The sequence below is a fragment of the Cololabis saira genome, chromosome 12 (genome assembly GCF_033807715.1).
Source record: "Cololabis saira isolate AMF1-May2022 chromosome 12, fColSai1.1, whole genome shotgun sequence".
Classification (NCBI taxonomy): Eukaryota; Metazoa; Chordata; class Actinopteri; order Beloniformes; family Belonidae; genus Cololabis; species Cololabis saira.
In genome coordinates, this window is record NC_084598.1 from 35,575,215 (window position 1) to 35,595,885 (window position 20,671).

A 20,671-nucleotide genomic window follows, 5' to 3' on the forward strand; every position below is an offset into this window, starting at 1 on the left:
TCATAAAACAGACAATTTTCTTGAGGAGATGCATATCCTATAAAGACTTGATGCAGCACGTGTCAAAGGAAATTATCCTTGCAACAAAACGGCGAAGGTGGCCAAGATGTATAAGAAGTTAATGTTTGCTGCCTTCCATGTTTAGAAAAACATGTTTGTTTCTTAAATTTTAGTTAAGGAAACATTTTAATGTGAAATATCAAATATACATCCTGCCCCATTGGGGTCGAGGAACAAAACAGGAAAAACTTCTCAACCATCATAGACCATTTAAGTATATATTAATATTTCTCATTGCAGAATGTCTTAATGTCTGTGGTACACAAGGATATTAAATTTAAGAAAATGCTATTCTCCCCAATAATACTTTGTTAAATAAAGTAAACCAAGATAAGTGCTGACGTTTGCATTTCAAGGAAACTAGACATTTACAAGTGTACAGGACTGTCTCAGAAAATTAGAATATTGTGATTTTCTGTAATGCAATTACAAAAACAAAAATGTCATACATTCTGGATTCATTACAAATCAACTGAAATATTGCAAGCCTTTTATTTTAATATTGCTGATCATGGCTTACAGCTTAAGAAAACTCAAACATCCTATCTAAAAAAAATTGAATATTCTGGGAATCTTAAACTTAAACTGTAAGCCATAATCAGCAATATTAAAATAATAAAAGGCTTGCAATATTTCAGTTGATTTGTAATGAATCCAGAATGTATGACATTTTTGTTTTTTTAATTGAATTACAGAAAATAAAGAACTTTATCACAATATTCTAATTTTTCTGAGACAGTCCTGTAATATACTGAAATCATATTCACTCTAAATTAAAGTTGCATTTATTTTTGTGAAGTGCATTTAAAAAAAACCAACTAACTTTTAGAGGCCAAAGGGGTCAAAGCGTAGGTGTGATGGCCAGGTTTGTTCCGTTGGAGAACAAGGACCCACCTCCCTGTCGGTCTCCTGGGAGGATCTGCTGCTGCTCCAAATCCTCCGGACTTTCCAGTCCGAGGCCCGGTGGGACTGCAGGACTCGTCCCGTCACGCTCCGTTGGTCCCACCTGCCACATCATCCATCATGTGGCCCACAGACACTTCTAATTAGCACGAGGAAGGACTCAAGTTACAGGAATCAATTAGTTCAACGGAAAGGTGAGGTTTCCACATGTGAAACACAGTTTAACTACACCTACATGCTTGTTCTGCTACAATGACCTCCGTCTTTACAGTCGCCTCCACTCTGGAAACTTTTAGAGTTTGTCCAAGTAAAAATTATTTAGAAAAAAACATTTCAGGGTTAAAACTTACATTTTTAAGTCTTGTCACAGGGTTAAAATGGCAATTAGTAGTTTGTTTTTGCATTTTTCTGCAAACACACAACACAATTGTCTGATTAAACACAACTTGGTCCCTAAAGAAAGTTTAGACATCTATTAATAGTCTTGGCTTTGTTTTAACCCTGGAATTTTCCTTTAATTCAGTGAAAACACCTTTCCCACAAGTATGACTTGGATTTATTTATTTCAAACAAGTTACAAAATAAATGAATAAATCACAAAACAGCTTGTGTGATGATTGTGATTTTTCAGATGCAAATATTCACAATTACTGAACAATACTGCTACTTAATTATTAATTTAATAATTATTAATTTGAATACCAAGGCAAACTGCTTTCAAGTGTCACCATCATGTCACTTTATTAAAATTTGAAAAAGTAAGTGTTATTCTCCTCTGAAAGAATATTGGGGGACTATGTTACATTTGGTATTAGGAATCATTATTATTGTTTTCTCTAATAGTCAACATATATACAACATCCATAAAGCACACAACAGACAGTCTGTAAAAGTTAAACCTTTAGGGTCTGTGCAGAAGAATTAAATCTGTCATCACTCTTCAGAACAGAGAGCAAAACAAAAATAATTAAATTCAAGCAGAGTCGCTTCTTTATAGAGACAAACATACAAAATGCTTAAAAATGTTCAAATAAAAGCTGGCCTGTTTTTTGTTTGTTTGGTTTGGAGGAATGATGCCATTGAGGTTATATTGTGAATCGGCCTATAGCCACCTGAAAAACATTGCTAGAATTAAGGGTATTCTGTCTAAAGAAGACATGGAAAAACTTATTCATGCATTCATTTTCAGTAGGTTTGATTATTGCAATGGTATCTTTACAGGCCTTAACAAGAAATCTATCAGGCAGCTGCAGCTGATCCAGAACGCTGCCCCAGAGTCCTTACAAACACCAGGAAACTGGACCACATTACACCAGTCATGAAATCACTACACTGGCTTCCAGTGAGTCAAAGGATAGAGTTTAAAATCTTACTGCTGGTCTACAAAGACCTGAATGGTCTTGGACCAAAATACATGCTGGATCTGTGAAGCTCCCAGACCCCTGAGGTTCATCTGGATCTGGTTTGTCGTGTGCAATACTCGAGTTGTAAAAAAAAAAAATATCAGGGGGGATGGTGGATTTTATCATATGGGGACAGATAATTTGTGCTGATTACAAATAATATAATATATTACAAATAATAGCACTGACCAAAACACCTGCAGAAATACTGCAGGAATGACATAGCAGCAGTTAAATGCAGCCTTCTGTAAGCTTTAAATATCCACTGGGCTTACATCTAATACATCAAAATACAACAATAAAAAACAGTTTTCTGAACTTATCAATATGACTCTGTCCTTCACAGGATAAGTAACATGGATCACTGCAAAAACTCAAAATCTAAACAAGAATATTTGTCTTATTTCTAGTTAAAATGTCTCATTTAAGTAAAAAAGAAATCTCATTACACTTAAAACAAGACTCATCACTGGAAAAAAACAACAATTTTCACCTGTTTCAAGCAGATTTTCACTTGAAATAAGTAGAAAAATCTGCCAGTGGAACAAGGTTTTTTTGCTTGTAATGAGAAGATAAATCTTGTCCCATTGGCAGATTTTCCTACTTATTTCAAGTGACAATTTACTTGAAACAGGTAAAAATGGTCAAATAAGTTATTTTTCTGGTGTTATTTTTCTGGTGATGACTCTAAATGTTGAAATAGCAGTAAAACCACATTCATTGATGAAATGACATAAGGGATGGAAAGGGGGGGTGGCAGTTTTACAGGGGGGATGATTTGGACCGTTTTTATTTCAGGGGGGATGGCATCCCCCTCATCCCCCCTCAACTCCAGTACTGGTTGTGGTTCCAGAACCAGAACCAAGCAAGGTGAGGCAGCGTTCAGTTATTCTGCTCCTCACCGGTGGAACAAACTTCCTGTAGACCTGAGGTCTGCTCCAACTGTCAGCTCCTTTAAATCATGATAAAAACATTACTGTTTACTGAAGCGGACTCCTAAATTAAATACTTACCTGCTGTATTCTACTGCCCTTATTTTTTAACAACTTGTGCTTTGTATTATTTTACCTCTTTTATTATAATTTTATTTGCTATTTATTGTTTAATTGTGTCTTGCTGCTTTTAATGTTGATGTAAAGCACTTTGAATTACCTTGTGTTGAATTGTGCTATACAAATAAACTTGCCTTATTTAGACCACTTCAGCAGAAAAGGAAACTTTGAACATACAATTAACACAAATTCAAAATGACAGGTGTCTCAATGTTTGAGACAACAGCAGTAAGAACAAATACAAAGGGCAGATGTATCGGTTTTAGGAGTAAAACTGTGGAACTCATTAGAAAATGACCTTAAACTAGCAAACTCAATAAAAGCATACAAGATATTATTCAAAGCAAAAGTAATGGACACATTTATAGAAGCACAATAAGCAAACAAAGAAGAATGTACACATGCATGAGATGAAATGAAAATGAGGGATGAGGGGGGATGGCATCCCCCCCTGAAATAAAAAACGGTCAAAATCATCCCCCCTGTAAAACTGCCATCCCCCATTTCCTTCCCTTATGTCATTTCATCAATGAATGTGGTTTTACTGCTTTTTCAACATGTAGAGTCATCACCAGAAAAATAACTTATTTGACAATTTTCACCTGTTTCAAGTAAATTTTCACTTGAAATAAGTAGAAAAATCTGCCAGTGGGTCAAGATTTATCTTCTTATTACAAGCAAAAAAATCTTGTTCCACTGGCAGATTTTTCTACTTATTTCAAGTGAAAATCTACTTGAAACAGGTGAAAATTGTTGTTTTTTCCAGTGATGAGTCTTGTTTTAAGTATAATGAGATTTTTTTTTACTAAAACGAGACATTTTAACTAGAAATAAGACAAATATTCTTGTTAAGATTTTGAGTTTTTGCAGTGATCCATTTTACTTATCCTGTGAAGGACAGAATCATATTGATAAATTCAGAAAACTGTTTTTTATTGTTGTGTTTTGATGTATTTGATGTAAGCCCAGTGGATATTTAAAGCTTACAGAAGGCTGCATTTAACTGCTGCTATGTCATTCCTGCAGTATTTCTGCAGGTGTTTTGGTCAGTGCTATTATTTGTAATATATTATTTGTAATCAGCACAAATTATCTGTCCCCATATGATAAAATCCACCATCCCCCCTGATTTTTTTTTTTACAACTCGAGTACTGGCCTTAACTATTAAACAATATATGAAAATAACCTCATTTTCCAATCAAATCGTGTCAGTCAGAGTAAATACACTCAAAAAGACGAGGAGGCAGAACCAGAGGACACAGAGAAGAGGAGGAGTTGTGTCTCCGCAGGAGAAGTGAAAGTGAAAGGATTGTGAGTATTTAAAGAGGAAGTGTGGAGGGTTTGCCAGTCGGGACCGGAGAGGCGCTCAGAGACGCTGGTGAGAGACTCTGTTCCTTCTCAAACTTAACCTTTCATTTAAACACCTGTACGCTGCTTCACTGTTTTACTTTAACTTTCCTCCCCTTGGTTTTGCTTCTGTTTGATCAACTCAGGTCTTTATTGCTCTTATTTTACCTTCCAGTTTAAAGTTTATTTCCTAGTATCATTTTTTTTTTCACATTAAGACCATTTTACTTCCTTTAACTCAAACTGTTTTTAGTTAGGCTATTTAGTTACCCTGCTAAAAGAAACTAAAAGAAACACCCGGCCAGGTTTCAGGTTTGTGTTTTAGGCGCACATGACAAACTGAAAGTCCGCCGGTGCTGCTGCCGTCACTTAAAGTCCTGGTGAAGTTTTTATTGTGTTTTAAGTTATGTTTTGTGTAATTTTACTATTTCCGGGTAGAGAGAGACGCACTTCTCGCTCCGCTGAAAGAATCCGCTGAAAGAATCCCAGATGTGTATCTGTCACGTCTCTCAAGCCTGAATTATGCTTCTGCGTCCTACGGCGTAGGGTACGCGGCGACGCGCGCCGTACGGTTTTGGTTCTGCGTCGATTTAACGCAGAACCAAAAATCACCCTTCAGCCGCCTCCTTCCTTTTATCAGCTCTTCCTCGTCAGCCGTCTGACCTCGTCTGGCTCTTACTTTGCTTTTCTTTTCCTGTCTCCCGGGAGATAAACGCAACAGGTTTTTCAAGAAAAAGCTCTGATCTACACTGCGGTATGTTTTTATGACCGTGATAGTGCCAGTTGATAAACTTTTAGTACATTGCTCCTTTCTGGGATCAGACTGGTTTTATTTCCCTGACCAAATTAAACTCAAACACTGCTTCTTTTTAGTTTAATTTAAAAAAAAAACTTTTTTTTTTGTTTGTACTTCACTGAGTTACAACAGAATGAGATGGTGTTTTACAGCTTCTCATTTTATTTCAAGACTATATAAAAAAGTTGTACATCTGCAGACAGTAAAACGAGCTGGTACCTGCACATCTCAAGTTTGCACTTCAACTAAATCAGCTCCAACTCATGTAAAACTATTTCCACTCAAGTATACTTGAATAAACCAACTCGCTACGTGACATGACAGTCCATCTGAAGTGAAAACGGATAAAATAAAAATAAAGAGGAAGTTACTGGACCATTATTTAACAGTATAACTTAAAATCACACGGCCTCTCGGTGGAAACGAAGATCACTTCTCATTTTCAAATCCCTTTCCACATCCTTTTGTTTTTCTCTTTTCCCTCCCCCTCCTCAAAAAGGGTTAGAATTCAAACTATGATGCCAAATCAAATCAAACCCTGGATACATGTCTATTGTGTGAAAACCATCTCAACTTTTTATTTCCTACCTTAAAAAAAAAAAAAAGCTGCCGCTGATCAAAGTGTTTGATTGAAATTAAGATTTTGCTAAGGTGATGCCAAACTCCTTTTGTTTGTCTTTTCAGATCCAGGTCCACCCGGGACCCGCGCTTCTTTATTCTTGGGTGTGGGATTGTAACGGAACCCATAATGCAGCTGTGATTCTGAGAGCCAGCTGGTTATGGGGTCCGTTTCCATCCCATAATGCACAACACATCCTGCGAGAACACGTCGGCGGCTCTGAGCGTCATTGTGGTGAGGGAAATAAAAAAAAAAAAAGTGTGATCGGCGCAGAATCTCGTTCTGTCGGTTATCACATTCATGAAGCAGCACTGGTTTGAGAATGAGTCATTGTTTCGGTTTAAAAGGTTTTTATTCCGTAAAGAAAAACAGAAAAACTCAGACCTAAAACAGTAAAACACTTGTAGTAGTAGTATACAAAAAAACAAAACAAAAAAAGTTGATTACAATAAAAAGAATTAAATAAAATGATATAAACGAAAAAGCTGACCAAGCCACTCAGTCGAACAAAAACCTGTCCAGCTTTTCCAACGTACCACACCAGGATTGATAAGAGCTACACGGCCGTCCTGATACACCTGCACTCACGTTTCTATTAAAATCAATGTTAGAAGTGGAAAAAAAAACAAAAAAAACACCAGTGAGGCAATTCAGTGTTGTAACAGCTTCCTTAAAAGGATGTATTGGGCTTTTTCTGTCTGATTAAAAAGGTGTTTTTCCTCAATGACACGTTTTCTCCCGGATTGCTGGCAATGGGAAACGCAACCGGGAATTTCGTGTCAGCCAAGAATGACACCAAGCAACACACCAAGAGGCAGATGTGGATTCTTCTGCTGCAGGTTTTTTGGTTGAAACATTTTGCATCTCTAATAAAAGTTTTAAAATGATATCACGGTGTGTTTATTTTATTTTCTTCCCGATGAGGTGGACTACACTACAGACTACGGGGTTACATCTGTGTGTCCCAGTGGAGTTTCCTCTGTCGCTCTGCAGTCCTGCTGCTTAACATGTGGCACTAGTGTTTGACATTAAAAAGAGAAAGAAAAAGTAAAAAGCACAACCACCTACAACCGTCAGTCAGTGTTAACGTCACACATTAGCAATCTTGGCTTGAAAGAACAAAAGCTTATGAGCAAGGCCCTTCAACGAAATGTAACACCCGATATTGTACCAGCCACTCGTTTCTGAGAAGATTCATTTGCATCGACATGCTCGACTGAACGGGTACGAGTCCATGTCTCAAACACACCTCTCTTTTTTCTATAAAACAGCATGTTAGAGTTTCAGCTTCATCTCATACAGATCCGCTCTCTTTCCCAGAAGCACCGTAAGACTTAAGATGATTTTCCATTGTTTGATAAAAGCCTCAAAAGAAAAGAAGACGTCAGACTAAGTGCCCATCAAACTCTCGCCACTGAGCCGTTTGTGTGTGGAATCGGCAGAGTGTAATACTTTTGTGCATAAGGGTGCACCTTTGCTCATTTAGAAGATCTTTCAGCTCTTAAAACATCTGGGCATCCTTGTACTGTTTACACTCCTGAGATGACACAGATCCCACCCAACTAATCATCAAATATTGTAACTGAGTAAAGTCAAAGGCTGTTGGGAAATTTCTGTTTTCACTCATTCAGCTCAGATGTAACGTGTGTGAACTTTTCAGGCCTGAGATGAGATGAATAATTTTAATAATGTCTGGAAAGTTTGCAGCTTCTGTTTGCAGAGGCAGTCCATGTTTCCAGAAAAAACCTTCAGGTTTTAAAAAGTAAAATGTTCTTTTCATACCATTTTTAGTTAGAAATTAAAAAACAGCCGAGTAACATTTAACATCGGCCCTAAAACAGCTGGAGTTCAGAGTCACGTCTGGTGGTAAAGTTCACTCTTGAAATGATTTCAGTTGAGAGACATTTGGCCCTGATTTTGTGTTGAGTCGTTTTGATACCAATACCAGCAGAGAAGTATTGGCAAAAATAAGGGTATGAGCGAGCATTTACGTGCACATGCCGTCCAATATTATGTAATCAAATCAACAGAAAGCAGACTCTTCTTGGTTGCTCTGAACATCGAGGCACCGATTCGTGTCATGGACATTCCCAGGTAGTGAAGCAGCACCGAGAAGCTGCTGGACTGAACTAAACCATCTGGTAAAGCTTCATAAGTGCATGCAGTTCGCTTCGCTGTATAGAAAGGAGCTTGTGTAGAAATAAATACCCTTTTTGAGCATCACAGAGGATGTTTATGGACAATCATTCATTCAGCTGACATGCTGCCCAAGGAGACGCGTCAAATGTTACTGGTAAATCAGCGCCTCATTGACTTGTAGGTTTTTTCTTTGTTTGGGTCAAATCAAATCAAGTCACAACATCGTGTTTCTGAAACTAGAAGTTCAGACCAGGAAAGCGGCATCATGCATGTTTCCAGACTGAAGCCACAACAATGACGAACTGAACTGTAGAATTCATCGTCCTGGATGACCAGCTGCTGTCGGGCGATGAAAACGCTGCATTCCACTGCCTCTTAGGCCCCGTTTACACGGAGCAAAAACTGTGGCGTTTTCATGCGTTTTGGCCGTTCGTTTACACGAAAACAAAGCTCAAAGTCACCAAAAACGATTTCTGAAAACTCCGGCCAAAGTGGAGATTTTCAAAAACTCTGTTTTCACGTTTGCTTGTAAACGGAGGGAAACGGAGATTTAGGCTTCAGAACGTCACATTATGCAACAGAAACGTCACCAGCGTCATGAGTGCCACCTGTGTTTACAATTTGTTTGGCCAATATTTTCAATATTTTCTTGTATTTTACCTGTTTTATATTCTAAAGTACCACTTAAAAGTAACTCCACTTCTCTGTCACTCCAAACGAAAGACTCTCGTTCCATCTTGGAACTAACTGGCAGTCAAAGCTGATTCATGGTTCCGCGTTACACCAACGCAGAGCCTACGGCGTAGGGTACGCGGCGACGCGCACCGTACGTAGGCTACGCCGTCGATTTAACGCCGAACCATAAATTAGACTTCACACGTGTCATTTGTTGACGTTTTTTTCCAGGATTCTGATTGGCTAGCATGACTTTATGCTTCTCGTTACACTGCCCCCTGTAGGTTTGGCTGCTCATAGTACCCTTAACAGCTATTTATGCGGGTTCGTGTAAATGAAGAGATTTTGAAAACAATCTGGTGTAAACGATGGAATTTTTCAAAACGTAGAGGGGGAAATATCCGTTTTTGTAAATACCCGGCTATGTGTAAACATGGCTTTAATCTCACTGTACCCGTGTATAATGACAATAAAAGTATTCTATTCTAACAGGGGTGTCCATTTGTGGCCCTCGAGAGCCGCTGTCCGTGCACGCTTTAGGGCCGGGACACACCAACCTGACGCCGACTGGAGCGTACGTTCTGCGTGAGGCGTAATGCGCCCCCATAACTGCAGGCGGCACTAATTTGTGATGTCATCCAGAAAGAAAAGAACCACTAGAAATGACAGATTGCTCTACTCTAGAGTTCTGAACTGAGTCTGCTGTCAGTCAGTGTTTTCACTTCTGATAGAAGAAGGATCGTAAATACGATGCCTAATAATGAAAATATAATACAATCAAACACAATCCAAATCCAAACCGATGCCCTGATGGACTGTAGTGTAGCGTCTGTCCCATTGCCGTTTAGCTAGTATGTTTAACATCATAATTCCCGCTTAACTCTGATTCGCTAGTCAAGGTCTACCACTCCACCAACCAGATTGGTCATAGAGGCCGACGGCTCATGGCTGATTCTTCGAATCGCAGATGCCGAGGGACGACTGCATGGGACACACCAACCCGACTCGAGTCAGTGACGGCTGATTATCAGGTTGGTGTGTCCCGGCCTTCAGTCGTTTCTCTGCTTCATCACACCTGACTGAGACTGATGTACCGTCGACACACTTGTGCAGAACTCGATCACGAGCGGATGGTGACCCAACAGAGTCCAGGGAAACATGTAAGGCCGCGTTCAGACTGCCAGCCAATATCCGATTCTAAGCCCATCCAGATTGAAACTGGATGACTCTTTTGAAGTCTGACCACTCCCAAACCGCATGAGATCCGATTTTTGCAAACCAGATCGAAACCACCTCCGGGAGGTAGTTTCATATCGCATTTGGGCAGATGCGTCTCAGTCTGAACAGCTCCAAACACTCAGATCGGTTTTGACTGTCCGTGACGTCACTCTACGCGACGCCAGACCAGACCCGTGCGCCAAACCACCCGCCCATTTCCAGTTGTGAAGCTACATTACAGGTATGGAGCAGTCGGAAGATGCCGAAAACAGCAGTCCTTGGACAGAGGAAGAAACGAAATGCCTCATTAATCTGTCGGGAGCTGGCTCCATCTTGTTATTGTTGTCGCAATTACATGACTTCACACAATACACGCGCTGGGTGACGCCTCCGCTCCGACGTCGTTGCTACGGCAACCCAACAGATCAGTCAATGATGTGGCCCAGTCTGAACAGAGCCAGATGCAATTTGGACACTTGCTAAAAACAGTGTGGACAGTCAGCCCTGAAAATCGGATATGAGAAGGAATCAGATATGAATCAGATTTGCCTGCAGTCTGAACGCGGCCTAAGACATCCAGGACGGTGGTGCTCGAGGACTGGAACGAGACAACCCCTGGCGTAATAGAACAACTGGAGCAGTGGTAAAAAAAACCCCACCATACTGAACGCTGGTATCAGAACTGTACATACCGTCGGCCGATAATGACAGTTCAGGCATCAGAACAGTAACATCTCTCATTTTTTGAATGTTTTTTTTATGGGAAACAAATGTAAACGGTGTTTGTAAGAAGTTGTAACATCTGCACATCTAGCACGCCTCGCACAGAGGAGCGAGGTGGGTTGTGGGAGAAATGTGGTTGTATTGGTGGGCTGCTGTTAGGAGGTAAATGAAGACCTCAGGAGATATAATCAGAAATTAAGTTATTTCAGGTTAAATATGAATTATACTCAGAGCTAGGAATGGGCGATATTTTACCGTTCACGATATACCGTCAAAAAAATTCCCCACGGTAAGAATTTGTCATCTCGCGGTAAAAACGATAAATTCCCATTGATGATGTTTTTGTGTAACAAACATGGCGGAAAGCGGATCTGAGAGCGAGGAGCTCATTGTTAAACGAGACTCCAGCTCCGTTATCTGGAACTGGTTTGGATTAAAAAAGAGTGACGAGGAGCAAACAACATCTATTTTATGCAGAGTTTGCAGAAACAGAAGGAAATGGTTGTTACATTTTGATATAACGTTTGACTATTAGGAAAAAAAATTGCAATAGTATCTAATTTGTGGCATGTTCCAACCACAGGTTAATTTGCACATTTTATTTATATTAGAAGAGGTCATCACTGATTGGATTTTATTTTCAGTGAACTTTTATTTATTTTTCCTGTTTCTTTATTGATCAAGTTGTATTTTTTCTACTTTGTGATTTTATAAGCTAAGAAAACTTGTTTTGGGGGCTCCAAAGACTGAATGTGGTGATAGATTTATAGTTAAAAAGGTGGAGTTGAATTGGTTTTTTTTTTTTTTTTTTAATCGTCATTTTTATCTTTATCGGGATAAATGCTAGAAATGATCGTGATACATTTTTTAGTCCATACCGCCCATCCCTAGTCAGAGGGGATTGTTTTCTAACAGCTCTAGTGTAACAGACGCCTAAACTGTATTACAAAAACAACTTCTTGTCAGAAGTAGAGTGGCAGGTGAGACATTTAGTGCTGCAGTTACTTTCTGCTGACTGCTAGTGTTCCTCTGTTTTAGCACCGCTACCAGTTTACAGCCGTTGCATGATTAACTACAGCGTGGACAGAAAAAAATCAGAGCAGGAGTGGTTTGACGATGACCTGGGTTTCAACCTGGATCAGTACTAGCTACAAGTGAGCAGAATTGAGGTTCAAAGGCAAGTATCAGTGAAATATCCTCCCCACACTGATATATACAGTGGAAATAAAACCAGACGTGGGCTGAGGCACTAGTCAGCTGGAAGGGGACAAAGTCAAAAGTGTTCCACAAATGAATAATCCAGTCAGTCAGTGGTCCAAGGAGGCCGACGGCGAAGGAAACCTGGACAGTATTCTGTCCACGAGTTCAAGGTTCCTCTCGTGGTTTTCTCGACTGATCCTTTCGTTCATGACCATGAGCTCGCTGATCAGATTGTTCTGCATTTCCCTCTCGTGCTTCATGAGCCTCTGCAGACGCGCGTCCTCCTGCGCCTGCATGGCCGCGTCCATCTCTCGGAGCTGGGCCACCGTCGCCGACACCAGAGTCGAGACTTGCTCCATCACTGTCGTTTTCCGCTTCTTCGTTGGGACGCTGTATGCTGCAATGAAAAGGGGGCCAGAGCGGCAGTTAGCGACTGCAAAGTGCTTTCATGGCAGGGCTGGGCGATATATCGAGATTTTAATATATATCGATATATTTTCAAACGCGATATGGTACGAGACAATGTTGTTTATATTGAAAAAAAAATATATATATATATATATTTTTTTTTTTATGATTTTGATATAACTTATTTTGTGAAAAATTGACTTGAATGTTTTATTTGAGATTTGCACAAATGTTTTGTTATTTGCACAACTGTCAACCTCAGTGGAAAAGTCTGCCTGTTACTGTCTACATTGTATTAATTGCACAGTGTATTTTAATTTAATTGTTATGCAGGAAAGGGATATTTGTTTTATTTTATTCAAGAAGCATTTTTATTCTATATATGCAGGCAGTTTATTTTAATTTTATTTGTTTTATACATTTTGATATTGTGCAGACCTCTGTTAATAAAGGAACCTTTAAGGGTTTGCCTCAGAAAAAAATGAAGCTAACAGAGATGCTATGCTATAATGCTTTGGGGGAAACCCCAATTATGTCACAGAAAAAAATATCGATATATATCAAGTATCGCCATTCAGCTAGAAAATATCGAGATATGACTTTTGGTCCATATCGCCCAGCCCTATTTCACGACCATTAAACATCAGCCCTACTCATACAGTTTGTTCCACCTCTGTAGCGTGTTTATTTCAACTCTCTGAGGCAGAATAGCATCAGTAGTTGTATCTATAGGAGCACTGCAACTAACGTCATCTTGTTAAGCAGATAAGATAAAGATACTTTATTAATCCTTTGCAGGAAATTAAGGTGTTACATCAGCAGCAGCAGCATCAGTGCATTTTTCATGCATGCATTCAACACAAAGATAAAAAACAGATCCAATAAAAAAAAAAAGAGCCTCACTCTGCTGAACATGCACGATGACAATAACGACTTCACGCCACTGCACATATACAGTTCTCAGCAGATGTAGCACATGATGAAACCTTTTTTCTTTATGCCGACAACAGCCGACAATTAAATTCATTGGCGACTATTTTTATTATTGATCTTTGTCTACAGCATTGTTTAATCGTTGCCCTCCTAGTCTATTTGACGCGAACGGTGTGTGAAAAGGCCTGATAGTTTGTGGGTTTTTTTTGCTTGTAAAAGTTATTGTGATAAAGTACCCTCTTATAATAATAATAATAATAATACATTTTATTTATAATAAAATTATAAAATAACTGAATTACAACAAAAACATTATCTGTGCTTTAATGTGTATGTTTATCTGAGAAGAAATGTGCCTTCTTAGAGACAAGTATGCCAACAAAAAGCTAAGTTTTCATGCTCATGAGCCATTGCTCTGGAACACATCTTAAATAAAAAACAACACACACACACACACACACACACACACACACACACACACACACACACACACACACACACACACACACACACACACACACACACACACACACACACACACACACACACACACACACACACACACACACACACACACACACACACACACACACACACACACACACACACACACACGTTTTGCCACTGAGGTTGGAGAAAGTTAGGTAAACCCGTGGGCTGCAACAGTGTTGAACCTGAATGTGGCTCCTACAATCATCATGATCACCTCTTTCTTCCGCCTCCCCACTCATCTCATAACCAAGTGAGGTGTGAGGATTTAACACCTTTGTTTCTGATCTTGCGTGTGCCGACCACAGTCTGCTCGTAAGCACAGTGGAGCCGCACTTCGCTCCAGGGATGGGCAGCTGCAGGAGATAAAACCTGCACACACGGAAGTGAGCAGAGGGGTATTCCAGAAAGCAGGTTCAACAAACTCTGAGTCTAAACCTGAACTCTGAGTTGACTTACCCTGAGATAGGAAACTCAGAATTTTCGGTTCCAGAACAGCGGATATGAGTTAGTTCAATCAACTCTGAGTTTGTTAACCTTGAGTTAAGCGCGTGCGGGAAGAAAATAAAAAGCCGTCACCAATGGAGCCCCGATACAACGATTCGCCATGGCAACCGGCGACAACAAAAAATTTTTTTTTTTAATTTTAATTTTTTTATACATTTATGGAATTACTCTGTGTCTACTTGTATTGATTTATTCTATTACATAAAACAAATAAAATAACTACGAATGCATATCAGAACAACATGATTGATTTCATTAGGTATCATCTTTCCCAGCACTTGTACCCCCCCCCCTCATATCTTGAAATGTGATGTCCCAGCGTCCCTGAAGACAGTGGTCGCTATCAATCTGGTTTTTAGCGCGCTCTGCAGTGTTACTAACTTACAAAAATGAAAAGGAAGCAGACAACCACGCAATTTGAAAAAAAAAGAAAGGCAAGTGATGGGTCCAATGTTGCCCCAGCAGCAGAAGATATTAACGAGGCTGTAGCCACTGATGGATTTATGCAAGTTCATTTTAAGGTAAGATATCAAATCACCCTACCCTCTTATAAATCTGTTTAAGGGAAATATTTGACTTTTTTTTTACTCTCTCTCTCTTCTGCTCCCTCCCTCTCCTTTTTGCATTTGGACTTTAACTGTTTGAAGTTAAACTCGGATGTCCCTGTAAGTTAAATTGCGTGTGTCAGATACGCTTTTTCTGCTCTCTCTCTGCCGCTTGCTGTCCGTGGTGCAGAAAACGGATGCGTATTGCGTAAAGGCCCATTGGCTGAATTGACGCCACTGAGGGAGGAGACGGAGAGAAACTCAGGGTTTATTGAAGTAAACCTGCTAGCGAGCAGGTTAGGTTCACAGGGTCAGTTGCCGTAGTAACCGACTCAGAGTTTGAGTTACGTCGCTTTCTGGAACTGAAAACTCCGGGTTTCCCTGATCTCAGGGTTAACAAACTCAGAGTTTTCGCAAAACCCACTTCCTGGAATACCCCTCAGGTGACAAAGGCCTGGACCCTTCCAGCTGGAGGAAAACATTTCATCAATGCTTTCATTTACTGATTTTGTAAATGCAGCTGAATGTGTTTAGTTAGCGCACGCTCAACCCATTAAAAAGGGACATGGCACTCATAGTATGAAGAAAGCTGACAGTGTCATCTCTTCCACTATGATATGTTAAAATGTATTTATTTAACATGAATGCAATGAACAAGACACACACGACGGTGAGTCACACTTGTCTCCAGAATGCCGGTTGCGTGTAAGTAAGGACATACTCTTTTGGGTCCTTTCCTCTCTTGATCGGGCTAGTATGTATGTAAAGACCAATGGAGTAAAATTAGTGGCCGGTTTTTACATAAGTTACAAATAGGCAGTATGCAAAGTTAGCTTTGCTCGCAGCTCCTTTGGCTGAAACTTGCAGAAATGTCTGCAGAAGTGCCGTCACACATCTACAGTGGGATATATAGTTTAACATGTGGACTCAAAAGGCAAAATAAAAAAATGGCTGTTGCTTTTAGTCTAAGTTGGGGGGAGGGGTTCCACACAACTTTATTAAATATAAAGAACAAAAAAAGTAGATATGCTCAGCTATTGATATATGCATATATACAGTAAACATTATAACAATAGAAAGAGTAAAAAACATACAATACAAATGGGTGGTGGCATTGCAAAGCGCGGTAGCATGACAATTACGGATGAGCAAGGCATTGGCTGAGCTTATCAATTACTGTATATGAGAAATAAATGTATGACTTGATATAAACTCTTGGTGTGGGACAAAATAATAACAATAATAATATTAATAATAATAATACTACACCCTCTTTGTTGTCATTGGTCTGAAATCAAACGATTGAGAGCAAAATAGTTTTTTGAACCAGGCTATAAATATGTTTATTTCTGCTCTAAAGTTCAGCTGACTCTTATAAACATATGCAATTTAAAAAAAAGTGAAAGGTGCAGCAGTATGAGGTAGACATGGTTATTGAAAGGTGCATTGTTATAGCATATGATTGTGTTATTATTATTATTAGGGCCCGAGCACTGACAGTGCGAAGGCCCTATTGTATCTGTAGGAATTCTCGTTTTTAATTTTTTTTTTCTAATTTTTCTTCCGACGAATTGAGGGCCTTTTCCCCCCCTAAACGTGCCCCAAAAGTCACAAAATTTTGCACGCAAGCCAGGCCTGGCGAACAATTTGATATTTAATGGTTTGCATTAATGTGCACGGCAAAATGGCTCAACAGCGCCCCCTAGAAAACTTTGTGCCTCAAGCCCCACAATACCGTTTGACGTACATGCACGAAAGTCGTTACACACCTGTATCATGTCGCAACTTAAAGAAAAGTCTCTTGGCGCCATGCCGAAACCGAACAGGAAGTCGGCCATTTTGAATTGTGTAATTTTGGCAACGATGGGCATGACTTTTCTCAGTCAAAAGCGTTACCGTGGCGACGCTAGACGCCAAAAAGCGCGCCCCCCCTTCATCTGATTGGTCCATATTTGATAGTTCCTACTTTCTGCTATAACTTTTGAATGGTTTGACATAAAGAGTCATGGGTGGTGTCATCGGACTTAATTTTGAGACCTTTATTGGTGGTTATTGCTTTAATTATTATTATTATTATTATTATTTCACAGTGGAGGGAAATGTTGCACCTTAGTGAGTTTCAGAATAAAGGTGCTGCAGAAAGAGACTTCTGTGTCCAGGTTGCTGGTGGCAGCAACAGTTTCTGGTTTAACCATTTCACAGCTTATAGATGATAATTATATTAACGATTATCATAATGCTTGTCTTATGTTTCAAATTGTCAACAGGCTCAACCCTAGACTTAGTAGTCTTGTGCCAATCTCCAGTCCTCAGCACACATACCAAACAAGAATCCAACCACTCATATTAGGGAAATGTCGCAGACATGTGCGCGCCAGTATGAGTGTTGTTTGCAGGGGGCCGCAGATTTGGAATAGGATTGATGATGATCAAGGTGTTGCCTTCTATCTCCAAGTTTAAAAGACAACTAAAAAATTATCTTTTACTAACCTATATATATATACACAATATAAAAATGCTTCTTCATGGACTGCTGGGATGTATGTGTGTGATTGTATGTGTATGTAATGTAAAGTATGTATGTTAAGTGTTTTGGTGTACTTTGTATGTATTTATCCATCACCATCTCTCTACAGATGGTAACTGCTTATTCCATTGACTGTACCACTACCCTTATATGAACTATGGGCCCGCACCTATAAGCTTTCCTATCTTCCTTGGGGGACCCATTCACTCTACCCACTTAATTCGAGTGTATTATTGTAACTAACCAGAGGTGTCAAGTAACGAAGTACAAATACTTTGTTACCTTACTTAAGTAGAAATTTGGGTTATCTATACTTCACTGGAGTAAATATTTTTCAAACGACTTTTTACTTTTACTCCTTACATTTTCACAAAATTATCTGTACTTTTTACTCCTTACATTTTAAAAACATGTTAATGCTCAATAGTACACATATATGTCTTTAATATATTTGCATTATACTAAGATGCATTCATTTTCAATGGCTTTTGTCCTTAATAGCTTTTCCCCCCTTACATTACTTTTACTTTTATACTTTAAGTAGTTTTGAAACCAGTACTTTTATACTTTTACTTGAGTAAAAAACTTGAGATGATACTTCAACTTCTACAGGAGTATTTTTAAACTCTAGTATCTATACTTCTACCTGAGTAATGAATGTGAATACTTTTGACACCTCTGATAATGATATTAATGAATAGTAGATTGATGCTTTGACTCACTGGCATTGATGGAGGGCATCCTCTCCCCTCTGTCCTGCTCCTCCTCCTCATCCTCCACGGGTCCCAGATGTGTGCTGATGTGTTTGCTGATCTCCTCCTCCTCCTCATCCTCCCAGAGTCGGACCTCCACCTCCCGGACCTCCATCTCCTGTCCCCCGGCGGGGGAGTCTGCCACCGGGGCCGGGGGCGGCGTGAGCTCCGCCGTGAGCTCCGGCGTGGCGGCGGTTGGAGCGGGGCTCCTCCGCCGGCCCCCCTGCGCCCCCCCGGGGGAGAACGCCCGGTGGCAGAGCTCGAAGAAGAGCCAGTGCACGCGGCCGCCGCCGCGGCTGTGCAGGCTCTGCTGCTGGAACTTGGTGTACTGTTTCCGCAGCGCCTTCAGCTTGCTGATCACCTGCATGTGCGACCTGAACACGCCGCGCTCCGCCAGCAGCGCCGTGACGCGGCTGTACACCACCGAGTCCTTCACGGTGCCGGTGATCTGGGAGCGGATCGCCTCGGAGCCGCGGATGCTCAGTAGCTCCTTGATCTCGTTCTCCTGCCAGTTGTGCATCTTGCCTTTGAGGTTGGAAACTGCGCCGCTGACGCGTCTCAGCTTCAGCTGGTTCCCAGCGCGTCCCATGGATGTATTAATGGCGCGTCCCCGAGACATCTGCGCGGCTTCGTGCGTCACACTGCCTCGACGGAAGTGAAGCCTTTCCCTTCCTCCAGTGTTTATATATTATATATATTATTAAACCATATTTTTTTTTAATGAAACTTTAGAACATACAGGACTGTCTCAGAAAATAAGAATATTGTGATAAAGTCCGTTATTTTCTGTAATGCAAAAATGTCATACATTCTGGATTCATTACAAATCAACTGAAATATTGCAAGCCTTTTATTATTTTAATATTGCTAATTATGGCTTACAGTTTAAGATTAAGATTCCCAGAATATTCTAATTTTTTGAGATAGGATATTTGAATTTTCTTAAACTGTAAGCCATGATCAGCAATGTTAAAATAATAAAAGGCTTGCAATATTTAAGTTGATTTGTAATGAATCCAGAATGTACGACATTTTTGCATTACAGAAAATAAAGGACTTTATCACAATATTCAAATTTTCTGTATTGTATGTTTTTTACTCTTTCTATTGTTATAATGTTTACTGTATATGTTTTATATATACATATATCAATAGCTGAGCATATCTACTTTTTTTGTTCTTTATATTTAATAAAGTTGTGTGGAACCCCTCCCCCCAACTTAGACTAAAAGCAACAGCCATTTTTTATTTTGCCTTTGAGTCCACATGTTAAACTATACAGGACTGTCTCAGAAAATTAGAATATTGTGATTTTCTGTAATGCAATTACAAAAACAAAAATAATGTAATCATGTAAAATCTGCCTTGTTTTATTTGTAAAGTTAGATTTAAAAAAATCTATTTATATCCAATTATCATGTTATAAAACCATATTTTCTCCTCTTTCTGGTAGCTTAACTATGCTTTTAAATATGTGCTTACACAATCATTTAATTATAATGGCTAAATTTTGCATCCATAAATGTAGCTTTTTCAAAAGTTTCTCTGTCAATCTTTCTGCTTGATTTTCTTATCGTGTAACTCATTTGTTTTGGTCGCTCAGTGTTCTTTTTTATGGAATGTAAAATGTGCCTGGTTTTATTTGTAAAGTTCAATAAAATAAAATACAAAATCTATCTATCTAGTTATAAAACATACCAAAACATTTGATCTCCAGGTGATCTTATCTGACACTTTCAAATATCTCTGTCCAAACGACAGTTGAAAACAAGGAAATGCCGTTTTCCCTCCTTATTTATGGATACATCCATAAAATCACTAGTGTTTTATGAAAATGTAAACAGGTTCTACCTCGTTACAAAACAAATCTTCGTCATTTCTTCCCAAACATGAATAATAGATCCACATTTTGAAACTGTTAAGGGCAAACTACTGGATGTGTCCTTGTAACTCCACACAATTCATAAATACATCCAATGGCCACATTAATATTAGGCACATTTGTCATCACGAATATCTAATCAGCCAGTCACATAGCAGCAGCTAAATGCATTCAGGTGTGTAGAGTCAAGGTGACTTACTGAATTTCAAAACAAGAATCAGAAATGGGTAGAAAGGGAATTTAAGTGACTTAACGTGGCATATGGTTGTTGCTGCCAGACGGGCTGGTCTGAGTATTTCACAAACTGCTGATCTGCTGGGATTGTCACGCACAAGCATTTCTAGGGTTTACAGAGAAAGGTCAAAAAGTGAAAATATCCAGTCAGCGGCAGATGTCTCAACAAAAATGCCCTGGTGATGTCAGAGGCCACGGGGGAATGGACAGACTTGTTTGAGCTGAGAGAAAGTCGACAGTAACTCCAATAACCATGAT

General features: G+C 39.5%; 1 protein-coding gene across 1 annotated transcript; it reads right to left on the reverse strand.

Annotated features, from left to right (window-relative positions):
• Positions 1-6,511: 6,511 nt before the first annotated feature.
• On the reverse strand, positions 6,512-18,914 carry LOC133457437 (uncharacterized). The gene is made up of 2 exons (XM_061736719.1): positions 18,268-18,914; positions 6,512-12,533 (listed from the first exon to the last, which is right to left on the reverse strand). The coding sequence occupies exons 1-2, from the start codon at positions 18,884-18,886 to the stop codon at positions 12,244-12,246; spliced, it is 909 nt and encodes a 302-aa protein (XP_061592703.1). The 5' UTR covers positions 18,887-18,914; the 3' UTR covers positions 6,512-12,243.
• Positions 18,915-20,671: the final 1,757 nt, after the last annotated feature.

Excerpts from the sequence above, each read along its gene's own strand:
- LOC133457437 (XM_061736719.1), bottom strand. The coding sequence starts at position 18,886 with ATGGGACGCGCTGGGAACCAGCTGAAGCTGAGACGCGTCAGCGGCGCA. Across the intron at positions 12,534-18,267 it reads GATGCCCTCCATCAATGCCA|CATACAGCGTCCCAACGAAG; the intron begins GTGAGTCAAAGC and ends TTTTCATTGCAG.